Source organism: Aulonocara sp. 'chitande type north' Nkhata Bay, linkage group LG18 (assembly GCF_057382095.1).
Source record: "Aulonocara sp. 'chitande type north' Nkhata Bay isolate Kocher_YH1m ecotype deep benthic linkage group LG18, A_spYH_male_GT1.1, whole genome shotgun sequence".
NCBI classification, from domain to species: Eukaryota; Metazoa; Chordata; class Actinopteri; order Cichliformes; family Cichlidae; genus Aulonocara; species Aulonocara sp. 'chitande type north' Nkhata Bay.
This window is the reverse complement of record NC_141361.1, coordinates 28856384-28874688: the sequence shown is the minus strand read 5'-3', so window position 1 is coordinate 28874688 and position 18305 is coordinate 28856384. Positions and strand designations below refer to the sequence as shown.

The window sequence follows — 18305 nt, the reverse complement described above, 5'->3', positions numbered from 1 at the left end:
CAGCTCAAATAAGTTACAACATTTGTGTCACAGAGATAGTGTGCTGTTTAATCAATTTCCTTCACATAATATTGCAAGATGTATGACATAGGGTCATCTCAAAGACTGTTGCTACATTCATATAGCCTATGGTACTTAGTGTTTGTATCTATCAGTCCATCCAGGCCTGTGATACAAAGCTTGTCCTCAACTCTAGAAGATGAGCTGGACTCTACCGAGGTGGCAGCACTTTGCTTCCTGTGTCGTGATGTTGTTAGTAGAAGTCATCTGAAAGTGGTCAGTGCTGCATGTTCTATACTGTTATCCTTCCACTTGTTTTACTGACATGTTTATGGATGCGTCACTTGTAGGACTGACAGTATGATAGATAGCTTAGATATGTTCATATTCACTGATAGACTTTCTAATGACCCCCCCTACCCCACAGATCACTAATATCAAAGACCTGTTCTCAAGCTTAAAGGAAAAAGGTCTCCTGCAGAACAATTGTTTCCTTTCTCAGCTTCTCTCAACTATTGATTGAGTAGACCTTGTCAGGTCCCTGGGCATAGATAGCAAACGATCAAAGGACACAGATGGGAGTCCTGTTCTGTCACAGTACAGGTGAACGCAGTCCCACATTGACTTTAATATGACAGCATGCATATAGTAGTAATTAGTACTCAAATGCTATCAGTTTGAATTACAAAATCTTTGTGTCCTTTTTTCTTTCTCTCCACATTTTTATTTTTTCTTCTTTTTTTCCCCACTGTTAGGGTGATGCTGTACAAAATATATGATGCTATGAATAACGACAATATCGCAATCATGAAGTTTCTACTGAGATCAAAGCTGCTCAAAAGCACACTGGATCAATGCAAAGTGAGATAACATTTGCACACATCTCCAGCTATTTTAAAATCAACTCACCATATCTACATCTACAGGATGTAGTCATTAAGAAACAACTGTATCTGGGCTTCAGATTTTAAATCCTATGGTCATTTTCTTTTTAACAAAACATTTATTTCTCAATAAATGAACATCAGTACATCACAAGAAGAAAATAAATTGTCACAGGGCTGAAATATAATTGACCATATATAACAAAACACTATTTTCTTAAAGCACCACTGAGAAGAAAAATCAGTTAAATTATTTGTCAATGGATACAATGGAAATTCAGCTTTAACCTCCTAAGACCCGAACTCTTTCATGGCATGAATTTTTACTTTCTCTTTGCTATTTGGGCTGATTGGGAGCAGATGAATGTAAAAACAAAGAATTTACAGATTTTTATCTTTATTTTTTTCCTGATTTTTGTTTCTGAGAAAAGTGAGATCCACATATTGGGACATTTTAAATTTAAAAGAACAGTGGCAGTATAATGTCCTCGTGTGGATATCAGGCCCTTGTAGAGCTTGTAGACATCTATATTTAACCAGCTAAATGAAAGTTGTATCAACCCTTTTCTCTGCAATATTATTAATCTTATTTTTTCTTCTTTTATATATAGAAAGTTTTGCTTGACCCATCACAAAATTTAACAGCTTCCATCTTACCAGCCTCTTTTTTGTATAGCTGGCACAAAACAGAAATGCCAATGAAGACAAAGCCACTCCACATTTTTCAAAGACATGTGTTAACATAATGAACAGTGGTTCATTTCTATGTTTCTCTTGATCATAGACTGGATGTAAAAAATAAACAAAACATATATAAAGCTAACTTTTGGATGTGAAATGTGAAAGCATTTAAGAAGTGCTTTAAACTTGCAATTATTCTAAGTGCATCCATCCCTAAATCTAAATTAAAAACTGAAGGTCACAGAGAATTTCAGTCTATGATCTGTGCACCCAGCTGACTTGTTCATCACAGAGCTGAAGATTTGTGTCTTTAAACTGGCATTTGAGTAGCAATTTGCTGTGAAGCGGTTGATAGATTTATAGTGTAGCTGCAGAGCCTCTGTGAACTAAAACCATCTTTGCTGTTAATTCCAGACAGCGCTGGATGTGTTTGCTCAGATGGAAAAGAAAGATTTAATATCAGACAAAAATGTCAGTGTGTTGCATGAAAAACTCCAAGAGATTGATGCTAAGCTGGCAAAGATTGTAGAGAACTACGTTCAAGGTATGAGAGACATTTTTCACTTTACCACAGAAAAACATTTAGATGTAAACAGTGTGTTTCTGTGAACATCATCAAATGATTGTACTCGTTACAGGAGTCCCCCAGCAGCAGCAGACTTTACCTCCTCATGTCAGTATTGACAACTGTATCTGTCTGTGTGTTTCTGAACATTTAATTCTGTGTGTCAGTTTGCTGATCACTGTGATGTTTATTCCCACAGAGGTTTTTTAACACAAATGAATCCCATCTTCCTCTGTCTGTAACTGAAACTCAGAGCAGTTGTAAGTATCTCTGTTCAGAAAAAATTGTAATTATTTTTTAGGAATTCCTACAGTCACTCTGGTTTTTATTATTTTGTCATAATAATACTGAACATGTAAATATGTTGTTCTTTTGTCTCTAAGGCAGAGGAGAGATTATTTGCACTGATGCACGATCACAGCCCATCTCTCTTCCTGATCAGGTAGTTCATTCAGACTTTTATGCTTTCATTCATTCTTTTGTCGGAACACTAACATTTATATTAATGTAAAAACATAATAATTCACATTTTCTTTGTTTGTGTCCTGTAGTCAGAATACTACACTTTGACTCATACGTCTCATGGTTTATGTGTGATCATCAATAATGAGACCTTCACTACTGAAACACGTCTATGTGCTCGAAGGGGAACTCAGAAGGATGCAGGTAGAGTTCTTACCTTCAAACCATATCATGACCTGATTTATGTAGGACTGTTTTAACTAGAAGCATTGAGACCTGCAACAATTACTGCACATACAGATCAGATATTCTTTGGTTTTGTAATCTACTGCTATACCTTCATTTGTTTCTTTTCTATGTGGCACAGATGCTCTGAACACAGTGTTCACAAGCTTAGGCTTTAAAGTGCTGATACACAACAACCTGACTGCAGCACAAATACGAAATGAATTAAGAATGTACAGCAAGAAGAATTTTGTGAATGATAATGCCTTGGTAAGTAGATTCATACATCTTTGGAATTGTATCCTCAACCACCATTCTATATTCTTAATTTATTTTATATCCCTGGATTTGCATGTCCCAGTGATCCCAGAGGCTATGTTGTCTAGGACTTTTTGTAACCTGGTAAGGTTTTGCATGGCAAATTGGCCCTGGGTGAGGGACCAGACAGAGCAATTCAAAAACCCCTATGAGCAGAATATCCAGGGCACAGTTTCCCAGCATACCGGGGTCTACCCAGGAGCCAGGCCTGGGGAGGGTGCCCAAGAGTGAGTGTCTGGTGGGCAGGCTTTAGTCTACGTGGGCTGGTTGGGACAGCCCGAAAAGGGACATGGGCCCACCCTCCTGTAGGCCCAACACCCACACACCCACCCAGGTGCTATAGGGGTTAGGTGCATTGTGTGCTGGTTGGCAGCCAGTGGCGGAAACCCTGGTGGACAGACCCTTGGCTACCGAGACCACCTCCATTGCTGAAGCTGCTGCACTGACCTGTGGCTTAAAGATGGTTAGGGCCTTTGGTGGCGGTAACACCTGAACCAGATGTTGGACACTAGAGGTTAAGAGAACCATCTTAACCTCTGCTTAAAGCTGTAGCGCCCAGATTACTTACAGCTACTTCGGTGCAATTGATATAAGATGCCGTAAGCTGAAGACAGCTTCAACTGTTTGTTGGCTGAAAAATAGTATCACGACCGCACCGCATATTTTTGTTAGTAACGGCAACGGCGTTGTAACGATAGAAATAGTAATTAGTTAGATTACTCGTTACTGAAAAAAGTAACGCTGTTAGTAACGCAGTTATTCCCATCACTGGTAATATGCATTTTATATATGGTTAGAAAGTTTCACAGTTTTTTTCATTTTAAATAATCACATTTTTACATGTTTAAATTTACACAAAATTTCAGAAATCTGCACTGTCATCAGTGTTGGGAAGGTCACTTTTAAAATGTGTTCCACTGCAGATTACAGAATACATGTCCCAAAATCTATTTTGCAATGTATTTTATTACTCAATGAGAGTAATGTATTCTGAACACTTTGGATTACTTAATATACTGTCATGCTTTTTACAACTACATGAACGTACTATTGCTGTGTGATTTATTACCATTACTGAAGGTTACTCACAATACCAACTAGATTTTTTAAATCTTAATATAAAATGAGTAACAGTAGGGTGGACATTAGGTAATGTTGCACCTTTTGCAGTGATCTCGTATAGAAAACTACTCCTGTATCAGTAATACATTTTCTTTTTGTCTCCTTTCTGAACTGCACATGATTATTTGCAGCTAGCAGGTTGTTAATGTAGCCTTCATTAATAGTAATAAATTACACAGCAATAGTACATTAAAGATACTGAATTGGATATAACCCAGGTAGCTACCACAACTTAAACAAGGCAGTTGCAGTAGGGTAATGTTAGTTTTTAAAAAAAGATTTACTTCCAGCTGAGAGCAGCTTGTTTGCTGGCAAACAGTTTGCATTGCATGGTCAGATTTTGCTCATCCCTTTGTTCTTTAAATGTGAAGTGGTGTCCGAATTTTCAAGTAAGAAATGCATTCCTGTCCGTGCACTGCTGGCTCTGGCTCCACTGTGTAAATGACACCATCAGCATTAACAGGATGCTTACATTAGGTCAGAGGTCTCAAACTTAAGTGAGCTGTGGGCCACTGCTGGCACTGTCATCTCATTGGAGGGCCACTTCAGTGTTCAAGTAGTAAAAAATACACAAATAAACAAAAAAAAACCCAAAATACTTCTGAAAATGTAGTGTTTTGTTTGTTTGTTTTTATTTCAAATATTGCATAATTAGACAAAACTGCAAACGTGAACCCAATTTTTTCACAGTCTTAACTGAAGCCTTTCATTTAACTACCAAATAAACAAATTGGTACCCTCTTTTGGCCAGACATGTGGCAGCACTTCTGCTGTCATTTTGCTCGTATTTAACAAAATAAAAATGCAGACACATTAGTTTTTGACTGCTAGTGAAAATTGTTTTATTTATTTTTGTACTCTCTTATACCTCGGCCAGGTCCGTGGCTCCGAACCATAGTAAAGGGACCTCTGGCTAATATGTCGGGTTCCGTGTCGGGCTCATAGCCGGGAACTAGCTTTACTGTCTGGGTCAAATTTGCTAGCGAGAGACAGAGAGAGGCATTGAAGGGCTGCTCCAATGGAAATGATTGTTTTGGAGGCAGCAAACCCAGTGTGCAGTCGAGTCATGACCCCTTACAACTGGACTCGTCAGGCACTCTGCACTGGCTACAGCGGTTATTATTATATTTACATGCTTCCATCTCCCGTTTCTAGTCGGTAGCAACTCATACTTTTTGACTTTCCTTTTTCTCCCTTCCTCGTGCTCACAAACACACATAACACCAGGGGCAGTCCCACACATTCTCCCTGCAACACGAACTACACTGGCCATTAGGCTACATTCTTTAGTAACACTCTGCTCATATTGTCTTCATATTAAATCATTTTTTGGATATTAATTTTTAAAAAATATTTCTTCACGTCATTATGCGGGCCGCAAGATTGAGACCCAGGCATTAGAGTCTCTTATTGCACGTTTTATTTGGGTTTCCACCGGTATGGATTACCAAAAATTAAAGAGGGGATAGCCTACAATATGAAACAGGAAAAGACCACCGTGTTATCCATCTGTTTTTACAAAGTAACTGTATTCTGATTATTACCTTTTTAAATGGTAACTTTATCGGAAAACAGTTACACTTATTTTGTATTTTAAATACGTAATGCCGGTACATGTATTCAGTACTCCCCAACACTGACTGCCATGAACAAATTTTTCACCAAAAATTTTAAACCTAATTTTTCATGATATATTTGGTTAACAGATTACTCGATTAATCAATGAAATAATCGATAGATTAGTTGATTACAAAAATAATTGATAGCTGCATCCCTAACTCATTGCATACGTCAGGGTTGGGTCCAGGGCAACTGTCAGTTTTAAATTAGTTAATTTAGTATCATTTACCAACATTCGTACTACCTTTATACTGACCAGAGGTTGATAAGCAGCCCTGATAGTTCATATAACATCTGCCTATATACTGCACAATGTCCTTCTTCTTCACTTAATCCTTGCTTTTGGCTTCATTCACTTCCCCTTCTTCATTTCCAAAGTCAACCTTCAGAGTACCATTTAAATCTACTTAGCTACATTCTCCCCTGACACCACCTTGCAGTATCCTCTCTCTTTACGATTCTGCATAAGATGTAGTTTACCTTTGTGAACCTTTCTCCACTCTTATAATTCACTTTACATTCTACCTTCTTCTTAAAGTATGTGGTCACCACAGCTATTTTTATCCTTTTCACAAAATTCACTACCATGTGTCCTTTTGCATTTTTTGTTCTTAACACCACATCTATCCAATATGCCTCTGATTTAAGGTGGTATGCGTGCTTTCGCATGGAGAAAAGGGGTGTGTCTTTGGCACCGATGGGGAAAAGGTGTTCCTGAAAGATCTGATGCTCCCTTTTACAAGTGGAAGAGTCCCAACCTTGTCAGGGAAGCCCAAACTCTTCTTCATTGAAGCAAGTCAGGGTGAAGGATTACAGAAAGGATACTGTCCCTGCAGCTTGGGGCCTCAAGAGGATGGGAGGGAGACACAATTCTTCTTGGAAGGAAATGCAGACCCGGGGAGACAGATTGAGACAGTGCCTTCAGAAGCAGACTTTCTGATAGGCATGGCCACCGTGGAGGATTTCGTGACGTTTCGAAACACAGTCACAGGATGTATCTACACCCAGGAGCTGTGCAAGCAGCTGACAAGATCAGCAGAAAGGTGAGAGAAATAGTTTAATAGGATAAAATGCTACTTTGGAAGAAAACTGTAATATATGACACATTTCACAATTTATTTGTTGACATACAGAAAACATTTTAAGTAAGCCTAATTTTATTTATACTTTACTTAGGCACAACTGTCATGTAAAGTGACACAATCTGACATCTTTATAGCACACTGTTATAAACTGTTTTTATAGTTTTTGCAATGATAAAAGATATTTAGAAAGCTATACTTATGTGCATATCTGTAGGTCTGCTTTTGGTGATGTAAGATGTGCTTATGTAAAACATCAGAAAGCTCAATGTTTCAAGTATTCCAAAAATTCAAGTTGTTATTTTTAGTGTGTTTCTGATGTTTTCCTTGCAGTCAGGAGATGGATGATATCCTCACTGTCCTGACACGTGTTAACAGGGAGGTCAGCAAAGGAGAGTATTTATCCCACAAATACAAACAAATGCCAGAGGCCAGATACACTCTCACCAAGAAGCTCGTCCTCAAACCTGTCACCCGCCTGTGACCAAAAATAATTCCCAGATTCACATAGACTTGATGAGCCTGATTTACAGCGTGTATGTATGAATGAATTTCTATTTTATTCTCATCTCAAAAATCAAAGAAAATATCATAATATATAAAATGTGGTTATGAAATTTAGCTTCTGAAATTGTTAACATGCCATTTCTCTTTTCTTCTGCCACATAATTATACGCTGCTGAATTGTGATTAAGTGGTGGTCATTTGTTTTACAAATCGTTCTTCCACATTTAAAAACTGATTAATAATGCCATTTAATGTGTACATGTCATTGAATTGGGCACTGAAGTGATTAATAAAATGTATATTATTGTGTTTTTATTGGTGTTTACATATAGGCAGAAGTGCCTGTGTCCTATATGTAAAGTTGGCGAGAGATCATATTTTTGGTGCTGCTGGTCTAATAAAATCAGCAATAACTTTTCAGACTTCTTCACCTTCTATATGTTCTGGTTTCAGACTTTCAAGCATCCAACCCATAACTTGTTATGACTAATGTGGAGCAGGGAAATTATTTTACTGCTATTGCTAAATAATTGTCATCATTACCATTGCATTAATAATATAATCTGGAGTTTATATTGCATTCAGATGTTTAAACAGTGTGTGTCTTTCAGAAAGACTAAGTTGCAGGCTGACAGGAAGTTGCAGGTTTGCAGAGTGTGCCTTTTGCAGAACTGAAACCGAAAGCAGAGTCTAAGTGCAGGTTATTTTGAGGAGCCTTTAAGGACGACACACACACATGAGTTAGATTTATTTAGAGGAGAGATTAGTCATGTCTCGGTAAAAGAGGAACAATTCACTTTAAGACAAGAACGGAAAGTACCAGCCATGAAAATAGAAGATGATCTTCTGGGTTAAAAGTCTGATCTATGTATAAAATGTATCTGTGACGCATGAAGGGGCGTCAGTAAATCAAACCCTGATGCTATAAAATATCTGTTCATGCTTTGATTGAGTCGAGGACTACTGGCTGTCTGCGTACAGAGTGTCTTCCCACACGTGTGTTCATTAAAATCATTGTTTGACCAAGACCTCCTGGACCATGGGTGGTTTGTACTCTCCTTCCTCAATTTTGAACCTTAACACTAATTACAGATATATGTTAAGTACAATTTCAAAAGAAATTACATAAGAGTAGTAGAAATATGGTGACAATTATTATAAACAAATGACTTTCTTTTGGGACATGAGTTCAATAAATAAATAAAAAGGAAAGTTTCAGTGTCATATGTATCGTTTTTAACTCTTTATTTGTAGAAACGTGATATTTTGTTAGGTCCTGTGTATGATACACAACAAATGAACTTCTATACTTAATGGCTCAAAACAAAAAGAAATATAATTATAGACAATTATAAAAAAAATATATTTTTCTTTAAAGGAATGACTGCTGTTGTTTTTCTTTATAGTTGCTTATAAGCTGTAAACATGTTTATTCTTATGGAATAGAATAGAATAGAATAGAATTCTATGGACAGTTAGATGTAGCAGTCTGGATGTTGTAGGGCTGTCTTGGTTGACACCGCTCTGCAATGTTGCGTGAGGATCAGGGGCAGTACCCCTGGACTGACAGACCGGGGTGGTGGTCCCCATCTTTAAGAAGGGGGACCGGAGGGTGTGTTCCAACTACAGGGGGATCACACTCCTCAGCCTCCCTGGGAAAGTCTATGCCAAGGTGCTGGAGAGGACAGTTCGTCTGTTAGTCGAACCTTGGATACAGGAGGAACAATGCGGTTTTCGTCCTGGCCGTGGAACACTGGACCAGCTCCTTACCCTCTCGAGGATACTCGATGGCGCATGGGAATTTGCCCAACCAGTCTACATGTGTTTTGTGGACTTGGAGAAGGCATTTGACCATGTCCCTCGGGGGGTCCTGTGGGGGGTGCTCCGGGAGTGTGGGGTGTCTGGCCCATTGCTATGGGCCATTCAGTACGATTGTTGCAAGAGCTTGGTCTGCATAGCCGGCAATAAGTCGGACTTGTTCCTGGTGTGTGTTTGGCTCCGCCAGGTCTGCACTTTGTCAACGATTCTGTTCTTAATTTTTATGATGAACAGAATCGGTCCATTAGAATGGACAGAATTTCTAGGCGTAGCCAAGTGGCGGAAGGCTTTCTCTTTGGTGGTCTCAGGATCTCATCTCTGCTTTTCGCAGATGATGTGGTCCTGTTGGCTTCGTCAGTTGATGGCGTCCAGCTTGCCTTGGAACGGTTCGCCGCTGAGTGTGAAGCGATGGGAATGAGAATCAGCACCTCCAAATCTGAGGCCATGGTCCGCAGCCGGAAAAGGGAGGAGTGCCCACTCCGGGTCAGGGATTCAACACAATCTTTAACCCATTTGGGCTCTGGAAGAATCTCTCTGAAGGCACACCCACACAGCGAGGCCTGAAAGGCGCAGACTCATTTTCATCATTCGCGTGTCACATTACTGAATCCACGCGCTCTCCTAAAGTGCTCTCTGCTGCTGGCGCACGAGTCTTCCACACTTTGCAGAGTTTTGACTCCTTTCACCTGATATAATTTGAGCTGTTATTATTTGGATTCTGAAGTTTTACAAAGTGATGTAAACAAGCTCATCAAATATGCTGAATTTCTCTCAGGCTAATGAAGGCCAGCGTTATGATGAAGCTGATATTTACATGCGTCAGAGGTAACCTGAAAACATCTTTTATATGTGCCCTCTGCAGATCAGCTCATTCATGATTTAACATAAGGAAGATTTAAGTGAGATATATTATAGAGTACTGTGCAAGTCGTTAATTTCTTTATGTTTTGCTTCCAAGTAGCCAAACTTTGTTATTTTTCAAAATGATCTTGAACATTAATCCTATAGGCTTTCTGAAAGTCATTCAAAGGGTTTTTTGTGGACATTGGCTGCTTTTTCACTCATTTTCAATCCAATCCTTGTATCTGACCTGAAAAATGTTTTTCCGTTAGTATTTTTAGACAATTTATTGTTAGCAGCCTGTTCCAAAAGCACGTCTCTTCAAATTTATTGGATGCATTGTGTACTGTGTGTCCTTATGAAAAGGACAGAAGAGGATGTAGCAGACCTTTAAAAACTATTTACAACAGTATATGAAAGTCATGTCCCTAATAAATATGAAGAAAATCTAGCAAAGACCCGACAAAGGACCCGAGAGATCTGGCCCTTCAGTTTATCCAGCTTCTGTTCACTGAAGCATCATCAGAAAAAGTCTTAGTGGAAGGGTGACTGTCCACCCAGATGAGAAGAATGGGTTGAGGCATGCAAGATTACACAAGAACTGCAATGAAATCAGTCCATGTCTTATGCAGCGACGGATCCAAATTCTAATTTTTTGGTTCAAATGATGAGTGATTTATATATGACGCTTTTTTCTTTTCCGAGTACTCAAAAGTGCTTTATACAACCTGTCTCATTCACCTGTGGTTGTCACTGTGTACAGAGGTCGAGAGGGAAGTACAACAGTGTCTATATGGCGTATCTCTGTCATGGTTTGAAGCTGAAATTTATACTACGCTTACACTAATCCGTTTTCGTCTAAAAACGCTCAGTGTCCACACTATCATTTTCAATCGTTTCCGAACAGTTGTTCATCCACGCTGAAACGACTAAAACCGCTTACACATCTGTGAAACATAAGACGATTTGACCTGCATCATATCGGTCTGCTGTTTAGGCTCTTTGAAACGTCACGGCAAAATGTTGAGGAAAAACACAGTTTTTTTTTTAATGGACTGGCAATGATGTGGCGTTGTTGCTGCGATTAACACAGAAGTACAAAGTTGCAAAAGCGAGTGAGAATGAAAGAATTTGAAGAAAAGCTATCTGGAACATGTACAGACTGATATTAAACTTTATTAGGGCTGTCAAAACTGAGAGCAAACTAAACAACTGCTGTATAATGCCCTCCGCTATCTTAGTTTAATGACTGCATCATGTGACTAAAATGTGTCATTGTTTTCGTAAAGGCTCCGGGTTTGCTGTCCACACTGCGACGCAAAAACGTTTTCAAATGTATCTGCTTTGGAGAGCGTTTTCAAAAAGCTCTGTTTCCCTTCACCAAAAACGTTATCTGAGTGTGGACGGAAAGCCAAAACAGAGAGAAAAAGATGTGTTTTCAAACGAAAATGAATTAGTGTGGACATGGCAGAGCACCTCTGCACCTCCTTTACCTGTAATGTTTCTTTTTGGCAGCTGCTTAAATAATACAAACCACTTTAATGTTTTTTTTATTTCATGACAAAAAACCAAACAAACATGTCTTTCCTATTAAAAATTTAATTTAGGTAAATAGCACTATAGGCCCAAGAAAGAATGTATGATTCTGAGGTGAAAAACATTTTTCTATGCAGGAATTGTGCAGACTTGCAGTGTTGTATTTGGTCACAGTCAGGTCATATATATTTGAGGACAAGCTTCTTGGTGAGAGTGTATTTGGGCTCCGGCATTTGTTTGTGGGTTGAATACTCTCCTTTGCTGATCTCCCTGTTCACACGTGTCAGGACAGTGAGGATATCGTCCATCACCTGGCTGCAAGGACAACATGAGAATAAAAAAGGACACATTTTGGATAGTTTCAAAATTTTAACAAAACACCCAACTCATGCCAACACCATGTCTGAAAGCACCAAAAGCAGGCAGACAGAAATGTACAGAGATTTGATGCATTTGATTTGCCTTCCCTCATTACTTTTGAGTCTCAGAAAATGATGGAGTTTGTGTAAAGATGAGTAATTTTGGAACTGTTAAACCTGTGCTTTTTGTAAAACTCAAAGCTCAAAGTCTTCACTTGAGTCACATCATGATTGTGTGAAAATTTATTGAGGTATTCTAAAAAGGAAAAACGACTACATTTTTGTTTTTGTCCAAAATTCTATGGACCTAACTGTATGTGACATTTTAAAAAATCTACTCTGTAGGAAACTACTGCACTACGACCTTCCCATATGACAGTGGTGTGGTCTGCTATAAAGAAACTAATCATTTTAACTCACCTTTCTGCTGCTATTTTCAGCTGTTTGCACAGCTCCTGGATGTAGATAGATCCTGTGAGTGTGTTTCGAAAGGACTTGCACTCCTCTACTGTGGACATGCCGATCAGAAAGTCTGCTAGCTCAGGCACTGTCTCATCAGGGATTGAAGCGTCAGCTTGCCATGCTTCTTTTTTTCGGTTCTCGTCCTCTCTACTGCAGGGACGGTATCCTTTCTGGTATCCATCACCTTGACAGGCTTGAATGAAGAAGAGTTTGGGCTTCCCTGTCAAGGTTGGAGCTCTTCCACTTGTAAAGGGGTCCGTCAGCTCTTTCAGGAGCACCTTTTCCCCATCAGTGCCAAAGACACACCCCTTTTCTCCATGTGAAAGCACGAACACCACCTTAAATCAGAGGTAGACCTATGTTTTATTATTTATACTAACACTACTGCTGACATGTTGCTGCTGTTACAATCACAGAGACATGCACTACATGGTGACATTTTTTAGAAATGTGCTGATCTAAGACCTTTTTGAGAAGGCTGATACCGCATATCTGCACAGTAAATGATAAACAATAGCTGAAAAAATGTAAATGTAATACTGAGAAGTTATGGTTTTATGGTAAAGTGTCTGTAGGTTATGTTTATGGTAAGAGCCTCAGAGCTCGCTGCTTGTATTATCTTCTCAGATAACTCTTTTTTCAAAATAATTTCAAAATAAGTGCATGTGTATGAAGTACTACAACTCTAAAGGTGAGTGACTACGCACCAAGGCATCATGATTTGTAAAATTAATCCCGCCAAGATCATTTATTTTCTTCTCCATCTGCTCTGCAGTACAGTTGTCGTGTATCTTCACTTGAAAACCTAAGCGAGTGAACACTTCTGTCAGAGTATCTGTGTCAGACAGAAAAGAAGCAAAAGAAGGATTATAAGTACATTACATGGTCATGGCATACGTATATATGCATTAATTGTTACAGGGCTCAGGAGCTTCCAGATAAAACAGTCATAGATAAATCAGGTCATTGTTTAAAGCCAAGAACTGTACCTGCATCCTCCTGAGTTCCTTTTCGATTATTCAGACCTCCTGTGAAGATCTCATTGTTGAAGACCACGCACCAACCACGTGGGTTATGAGTCAGAGTGTAGTAGTCTGACTACAGGACACAAACACAGAAAACAGACTGATGATAAATGTTACTGATGTGACAAAAGAATGAATGAAAGCATGAGAACCTGTGAATGAATTACCTCATTAGGAGGAGGAGTGGGCCGTGGCTCATGGGTCCTCTGTGGGAATAAAACACAGCGGTCAGCAAACTGACAAACTGCAACATTAACTGCTCAGAAACACACATTTACAGACACACATATACCTCAATATCCATGCTGACGTCAGGATGTAACTTGAACTGCTGCTGTGGATGCCGGGCCCCTGTAATGATCACAATCATTCGATGGTGTTACCAACATGTACAATTTCATGCGTGCATGTTCTGGTATATGGAAGTGCATCCTGTACTTTGTGTGTAGTTCTCTAAAATAATTGCCAGTTGTTGATCCGGCTTCTGCACTGCTTCATGCAGCAAAGTAACATCTGTCTCTGACTCTCAGATCCTCATATAATGCTAAGAGGCTGCACAAAAGTGCCCTCAGTGACCCAAACTTTAGAAAAACTTCATATGTACTTTTTAATATTTTTAACATTAACTATGCAAGAAACATCTCCTGGATGCACTGGTATGCATCTTCGGCGATGTATCCTGGAGTAATCAGGTGTTTCGGGACTCGCAAAATCATACATCCTCACCCTGGCGACCAAGTCAGGGGTAATCAGGCCACAACTTGCGTACCAATAGCTATCCACAGATCCGCTCTCTTTATCCACAGCCACCTTTGTGGCTCTCTCTGCAGTTTCACTCATAGCCTGGATGGCCCTCTTCTTGGCTGGCCCACCCACACCTAGCCGGCCGAGGACTTTGCAGAGTGATTGACCTGCAAAGTCCCTTCATCCCACTTCTATGGACTCATAGAATGTCTCCCAACCCCTTTCCCTGCACTAGTTCCTGGTCCTCAGCGCATTTCCTCTCGTTGGCCTCCTTGATCCGCTCTTCCCAGGGCACTGTAAGTTCCAGCATAATCAGTTGTTTTGAGGCCTCAGAAGTGATGATCATGTGTGGCTAGAGGGAAGTTTTTAAGATGTGCTGGGGGAATTTTAGCTGTTTACCCCGGTCAGCCTGTTGCTGCCAATCTGAGACTGTGCTGAGGAGGCCAGCTGTTAACTGTGGACACACCTGGGTTTCTCTCCAGCCTTAATGAAAGAAATTGCCTTCTCTGGAGCGTGATGGTGCTTGCTCAGGTACTACTCTAAGCACCTGGTTGTGACGCCAACGATACCGACCATCAGCCAGGGCCTTTCGGCAGCTCCTGAGGAGGTGTTCTAGGTTGCCTCTTCTAGAGCACAGCAGACAGTCTGATGTCTCACTCCTCCCCCCCACATGGAGGTTAACTGGGCTTGGTAGGGTGCTGTATACTTCCTGCACAAGGAATCGGACTTGGTGGAAGTCTGCCTGCATGATGACTTGGCGCTGCAAGGTACTCTCCCACCTTGTCCATGCTCCTTGCTGCCTGAGTCCTACGGCCCTGCTCACTCGCTTCTCCTCATCACCTGCTTGTACCTCTTCCTGGAGTAGCTGGTGTCCTTTCCCGGCACCTTGGTGACCTGGGCCTTTGGGAAATAAGACTATAAACATGGCCAGCATGTAACGTCTCACTCTGTAACAGTGAATAAGCTCATTGTGGGCCTGTGACTCAATGTCACAGGAACACAACACTGATTTGTGTCCTTGCACACAAACATTTCTCCAGATACTGAAAGTATCAACAGGGAAGATGTGGTGGGACATACTGAGCTTGTGGATAAGATCATGAGTAAAGCAGAAGATACCTGCAGAACTTTCCTCAACCTCCTGCAAACTGATGAAGACATTTAAAGTACTTTCCCTGAACTGAAGAACTTACATATCATTGACACCCTGTTTCTACCTAAGCCTGACCAAGCTTCGTTACTTCAGCATAGTAATTACACACAGAGAAATGTTGTGTCTGAGATCATGTTCAGGTTGGATGTGCAACTCTGTTTCTCTCTGATTCCCTCGCATGTTCTATCACATGAGGGCTCCAGTCAAATGGAGGTGAGGTCCTACTTCTGGAAAGGCAGAGGACCTGTGAGTGTCTGAGCGGTCAGCTGTTGAGCTGATACTTGTATTGCTAATAAAATTAGGAGTATTTTTTAAGATTCTGCTTTGAGACTTTTCTGAAGTTATTTTTGTGGATTTGTGTCTGATTTTTAAACCTGACTTGGAGCAGGGTGCACCAGCTGAACTGTGGTTAAATGTTCAGATGATCAGTAACCATTAATAACTAAGTAGTAGTATTTCTAACTACTTATTTCAACACAAATCGTCAATATTTGTCAATTAAAGCTAGCAACACTGAGCTGTTGCAACAACCAGCAGACCTGGTTAGTTGGGTTTTTTCTGTATAAAAAAGAAAATGGAAAAAAAAATCCAAAACAATAACTAAATGAAAATTAATGCACGAGGACAACACCTATGATTAAATGTACTGACACTCAACTAATAAAATCGAGAACAGAATGTTTTGGAGAGACAAGAACTCATCCAGAATTCATTAACTGTGTATAGAGATGGGTGGAGCGATCCAATAAGTCACTCCCCTTTTACGCGCAATTTGATCTGCTGTCGATAATCAGGGTGTGAGGGGCAGAGAAAGCTTCCGCGCTCCCATGAAAACGCGTTCACAGACTAAAGCTAAAAGAATTTAGACTTTAGATTAAAACTAACTCAAATGTTGTTGTCAAAAGTAGCGCTTGTCTATACTGTGAAATATTGGTAAAGAGTAAAGGAAAACAGTAAATCAGCCACGTCTCATAGCCGGAAAGGTAAAAGAGAGCAGAAACTCACTGTCACCGGGATCAGGTTTTGAGAAGTTTCCACCTGTAGCATCCTCTGCAAAAATGAAGACACGGTGTTAGAGTCCGATCCCTGTGATGGTGTTTCAGTCGATCACACAGAGAAGAACAGTAATATTAAAACATCACACATGGGTGTAATATTACATTCATTAAAGTACCTGACCCACACAGCCATCACGTATTATGGCTTCAGTTGCACATTTATACAGAGGAATGAAGCAGCCAGCAGCTCCATCAGAGCGATCAGGACATTTTATAAGATTATTATTACTAAAACAAGTCTAAGTCCAGATTGTATTGTGGGACTGGAGTTAATTTAATTTATTGTATAAATGTGCGAATCTGCCATCAGCCCAGTTACTCGTTATTAGTCAATCGGTCGTTAAGTTTTCGCTCTGTAGCATGCAGTAGCCCAACACTCAGTCCTCATTAAACTCCGACCTCCGTCTGTGCGGGCTTTACTTTATCGATGCAGAATCACAGTCGTTAATCTTACCGAGTTCTTTCGCCGGCTGATTGCAGCCGATCGCTTTCAGGATCTCGAGAACCACCGTCAGAGCCCCCTCCTCGGTAAAAGTAGACACCAGCACGTCTGTGATCTGCAGACGGCTTTTGCCCTCCACCCTGTTGCGTTTTACCCGCGGCTCTTCTCTGCGGTCCAGAAGCTGGTGGCAGAACCTCTCAAAATCCCCCTTTGATAGGTTCTCCAGAGTGTCTGCCAAAGCGGATTTAATAGTTTTGGCCATTCTTCACCGAGATCCAAGACTGAGCCTCTGATTGTAACCGCTGTTGCTTTCTGGTGTGTTGCCAGAGAAGTTAACTACGTAATTCCTTTCTGAGCAATTCGAAACTATAGTCAAGAGAAAAAAAAAAGATACATTCAAATGCCTTTGGAAACAGAAGACCTCTAATGAAAGCAAATGGACACGAGTACTCATTAAAATAGCTCAGTCTGTTTCACGACTTTTACAGATTATTTCAGTGTAGTGGTTTCACAAGCCCATTTATTTATTTTGTCATGTTGCATCGGAGCAAACACAGCATCTCCGATTCTCTCTCGGACACCTTTATCAAAGTTTATGCTAAACTTACACAGTCTTCTTTAACCGTGCCACCACAAGCCCAAAACATTTCAGCCTTTCTAAAGTAACATAAGGACACTGCGATGTTTGTCAGCATGGAACAAATGAGAGAAGCCCATTAACTGCAGGTCCTCAAAAGCTCACTGGATGAGTCACAAGCAGGAAGTAACAAGCACAGTTACAGTTACACAATTCCTCGTTCATCACTCATTTCCAGCCAACCACCTTATACATCACATCCGTTTATTACAGTATAACAGCATATTTTCAAGATATGAGTGCTAACAACAACATTTCATTCTTTTAGAGAAACACAAACAACTTTCATATTTCGGGGCTCACAAGTCAGTGACACCACCGCTTAAATCCAAAGGCGATAAACTCACCATGCTCTCTGTTCTCCTTCCTTTTTTAAGCACCATTTGTTTGCTTTTCTTTCTAATAATTTAAACTGCTGCTGCACCGGCTAACTAGGAACTGCGTACTCTTGTACAAATGAGAGGGCGCAAGGTCCGGATGTATAAGTAATGTATTTCCCAGCATATAAAACATTTCAGAAAAAATCAGTGGACTGTGTAATGACTGTAAATTGAAAGTGAAAGCTTATATACATAAGGAAAATGTAAACTGCATAACAACAAAGTAGAACCATGTCATGAAAAAATAATGTCAGTGTTCCAGAGAACAGGGTACAGTGAAATGTTTTTCTGGTTACACCCTAAGCAACAAAAAGAAGAATCCATTTCATTCATGGATGTGTTTTAATGTAATGGGTGAAAAAATAGTACAGTTTACAATACACAA

At 40.0% G+C, this 18305-nt stretch overlaps 2 protein-coding genes across 4 annotated transcripts; one reads left to right on the top strand and one right to left on the bottom strand.

Moving 5' to 3' along the window:
- Window positions 1-192: 192 nt before the first annotated feature.
- LOC147308886 (caspase-8-like) lies at window positions 193-9698 on the top strand. 3 transcript variants are annotated; one of them, XR_015126057.1, is made up of 11 exons: window positions 193-276; window positions 756-861; window positions 1980-2109; window positions 2204-2238; window positions 2330-2390; window positions 2514-2572; window positions 2682-2796; window positions 2960-3087; window positions 6526-6920; window positions 7293-7495; window positions 9616-9698. XR_015126057.1 is itself a non-coding variant. In XM_086272131.1 (10 exons), exons 2-10 carry the CDS (start codon window positions 760-762, stop codon window positions 7441-7443), a joined length of 1176 nt encoding a protein of 391 aa, XP_086128257.1. In that variant the 5' UTR covers window positions 553-603; window positions 756-759; the 3' UTR covers window positions 7444-8460. The 3 variants fall into 3 exon arrangements, 1 of the variants encoding a protein (XP_086128257.1); XR_015126056.1 differs by lacking the exon at window positions 193-276 and adding an exon at window positions 553-603; XM_086272131.1 differs by lacking the exons at window positions 193-276; window positions 9616-9698 and adding an exon at window positions 553-603 and having other exon boundaries at window positions 7293-8460.
- Window positions 9699-11710: 2012 nt separating this feature from the next.
- Window positions 11711-17619, bottom strand: LOC147308885 (caspase-8-like). Its single transcript, XM_086271161.1, has 9 exons — window positions 17512-17619; window positions 16916-17269; window positions 16409-16453; window positions 13799-13857; window positions 13674-13712; window positions 13471-13579; window positions 13189-13316; window positions 12440-12819; window positions 11711-11975 (listed from the first exon to the last, which is right to left on the bottom strand). Exons 2-9 carry the CDS (start codon window positions 17163-17165, stop codon window positions 11840-11842), a joined length of 1146 nt encoding a protein of 381 aa, XP_086127287.1. The 5' UTR covers window positions 17166-17269; window positions 17512-17619; the 3' UTR covers window positions 11711-11839.
- Window positions 17620-18305: the final 686 nt, after the last annotated feature.

What these genes read in the sequence shown, in the direction of transcription:
- LOC147308885 (XM_086271161.1), bottom strand. Translation starts at nt 17,165, where the DNA reads ATGGCCAAAACTATTAAATCCGCTTTGGCAGACACTCTGGAGAACCTA. An exon ending in ACGTCAGCATGGATATTGAG is followed by an intron (nt 13,713 to 13,798) that starts GTATATGTGTGT and finishes TTATTCCCACAG; the next exon opens with AGGACCCATGAGCCACGGCC. An exon ending in CCACTCCTCCTCCTAATGAG is followed by an intron (nt 13,580 to 13,673) that starts GTAATTCATTCA and finishes TGTGTCCTGTAG; the next exon opens with TCAGACTACTACACTCTGAC.
- LOC147308886 (XM_086272131.1), top strand. Translation starts at nt 760, where the DNA reads ATGCTGTACAAAATATATGATGCTATGAATAACGACAATATCGCAATC. An exon ending in CCATCTCTCTTCCTGATCAG is followed by an intron (nt 2,573 to 2,681) that starts GTAGTTCATTCA and finishes TGTGTCCTGTAG; the next exon opens with TCAGAATACTACACTTTGAC. An exon ending in CTGACAAGATCAGCAGAAAG is followed by an intron (nt 6,921 to 7,292) that starts GTGAGAGAAATA and finishes TTTTCCTTGCAG; the next exon opens with TCAGGAGATGGATGATATCC.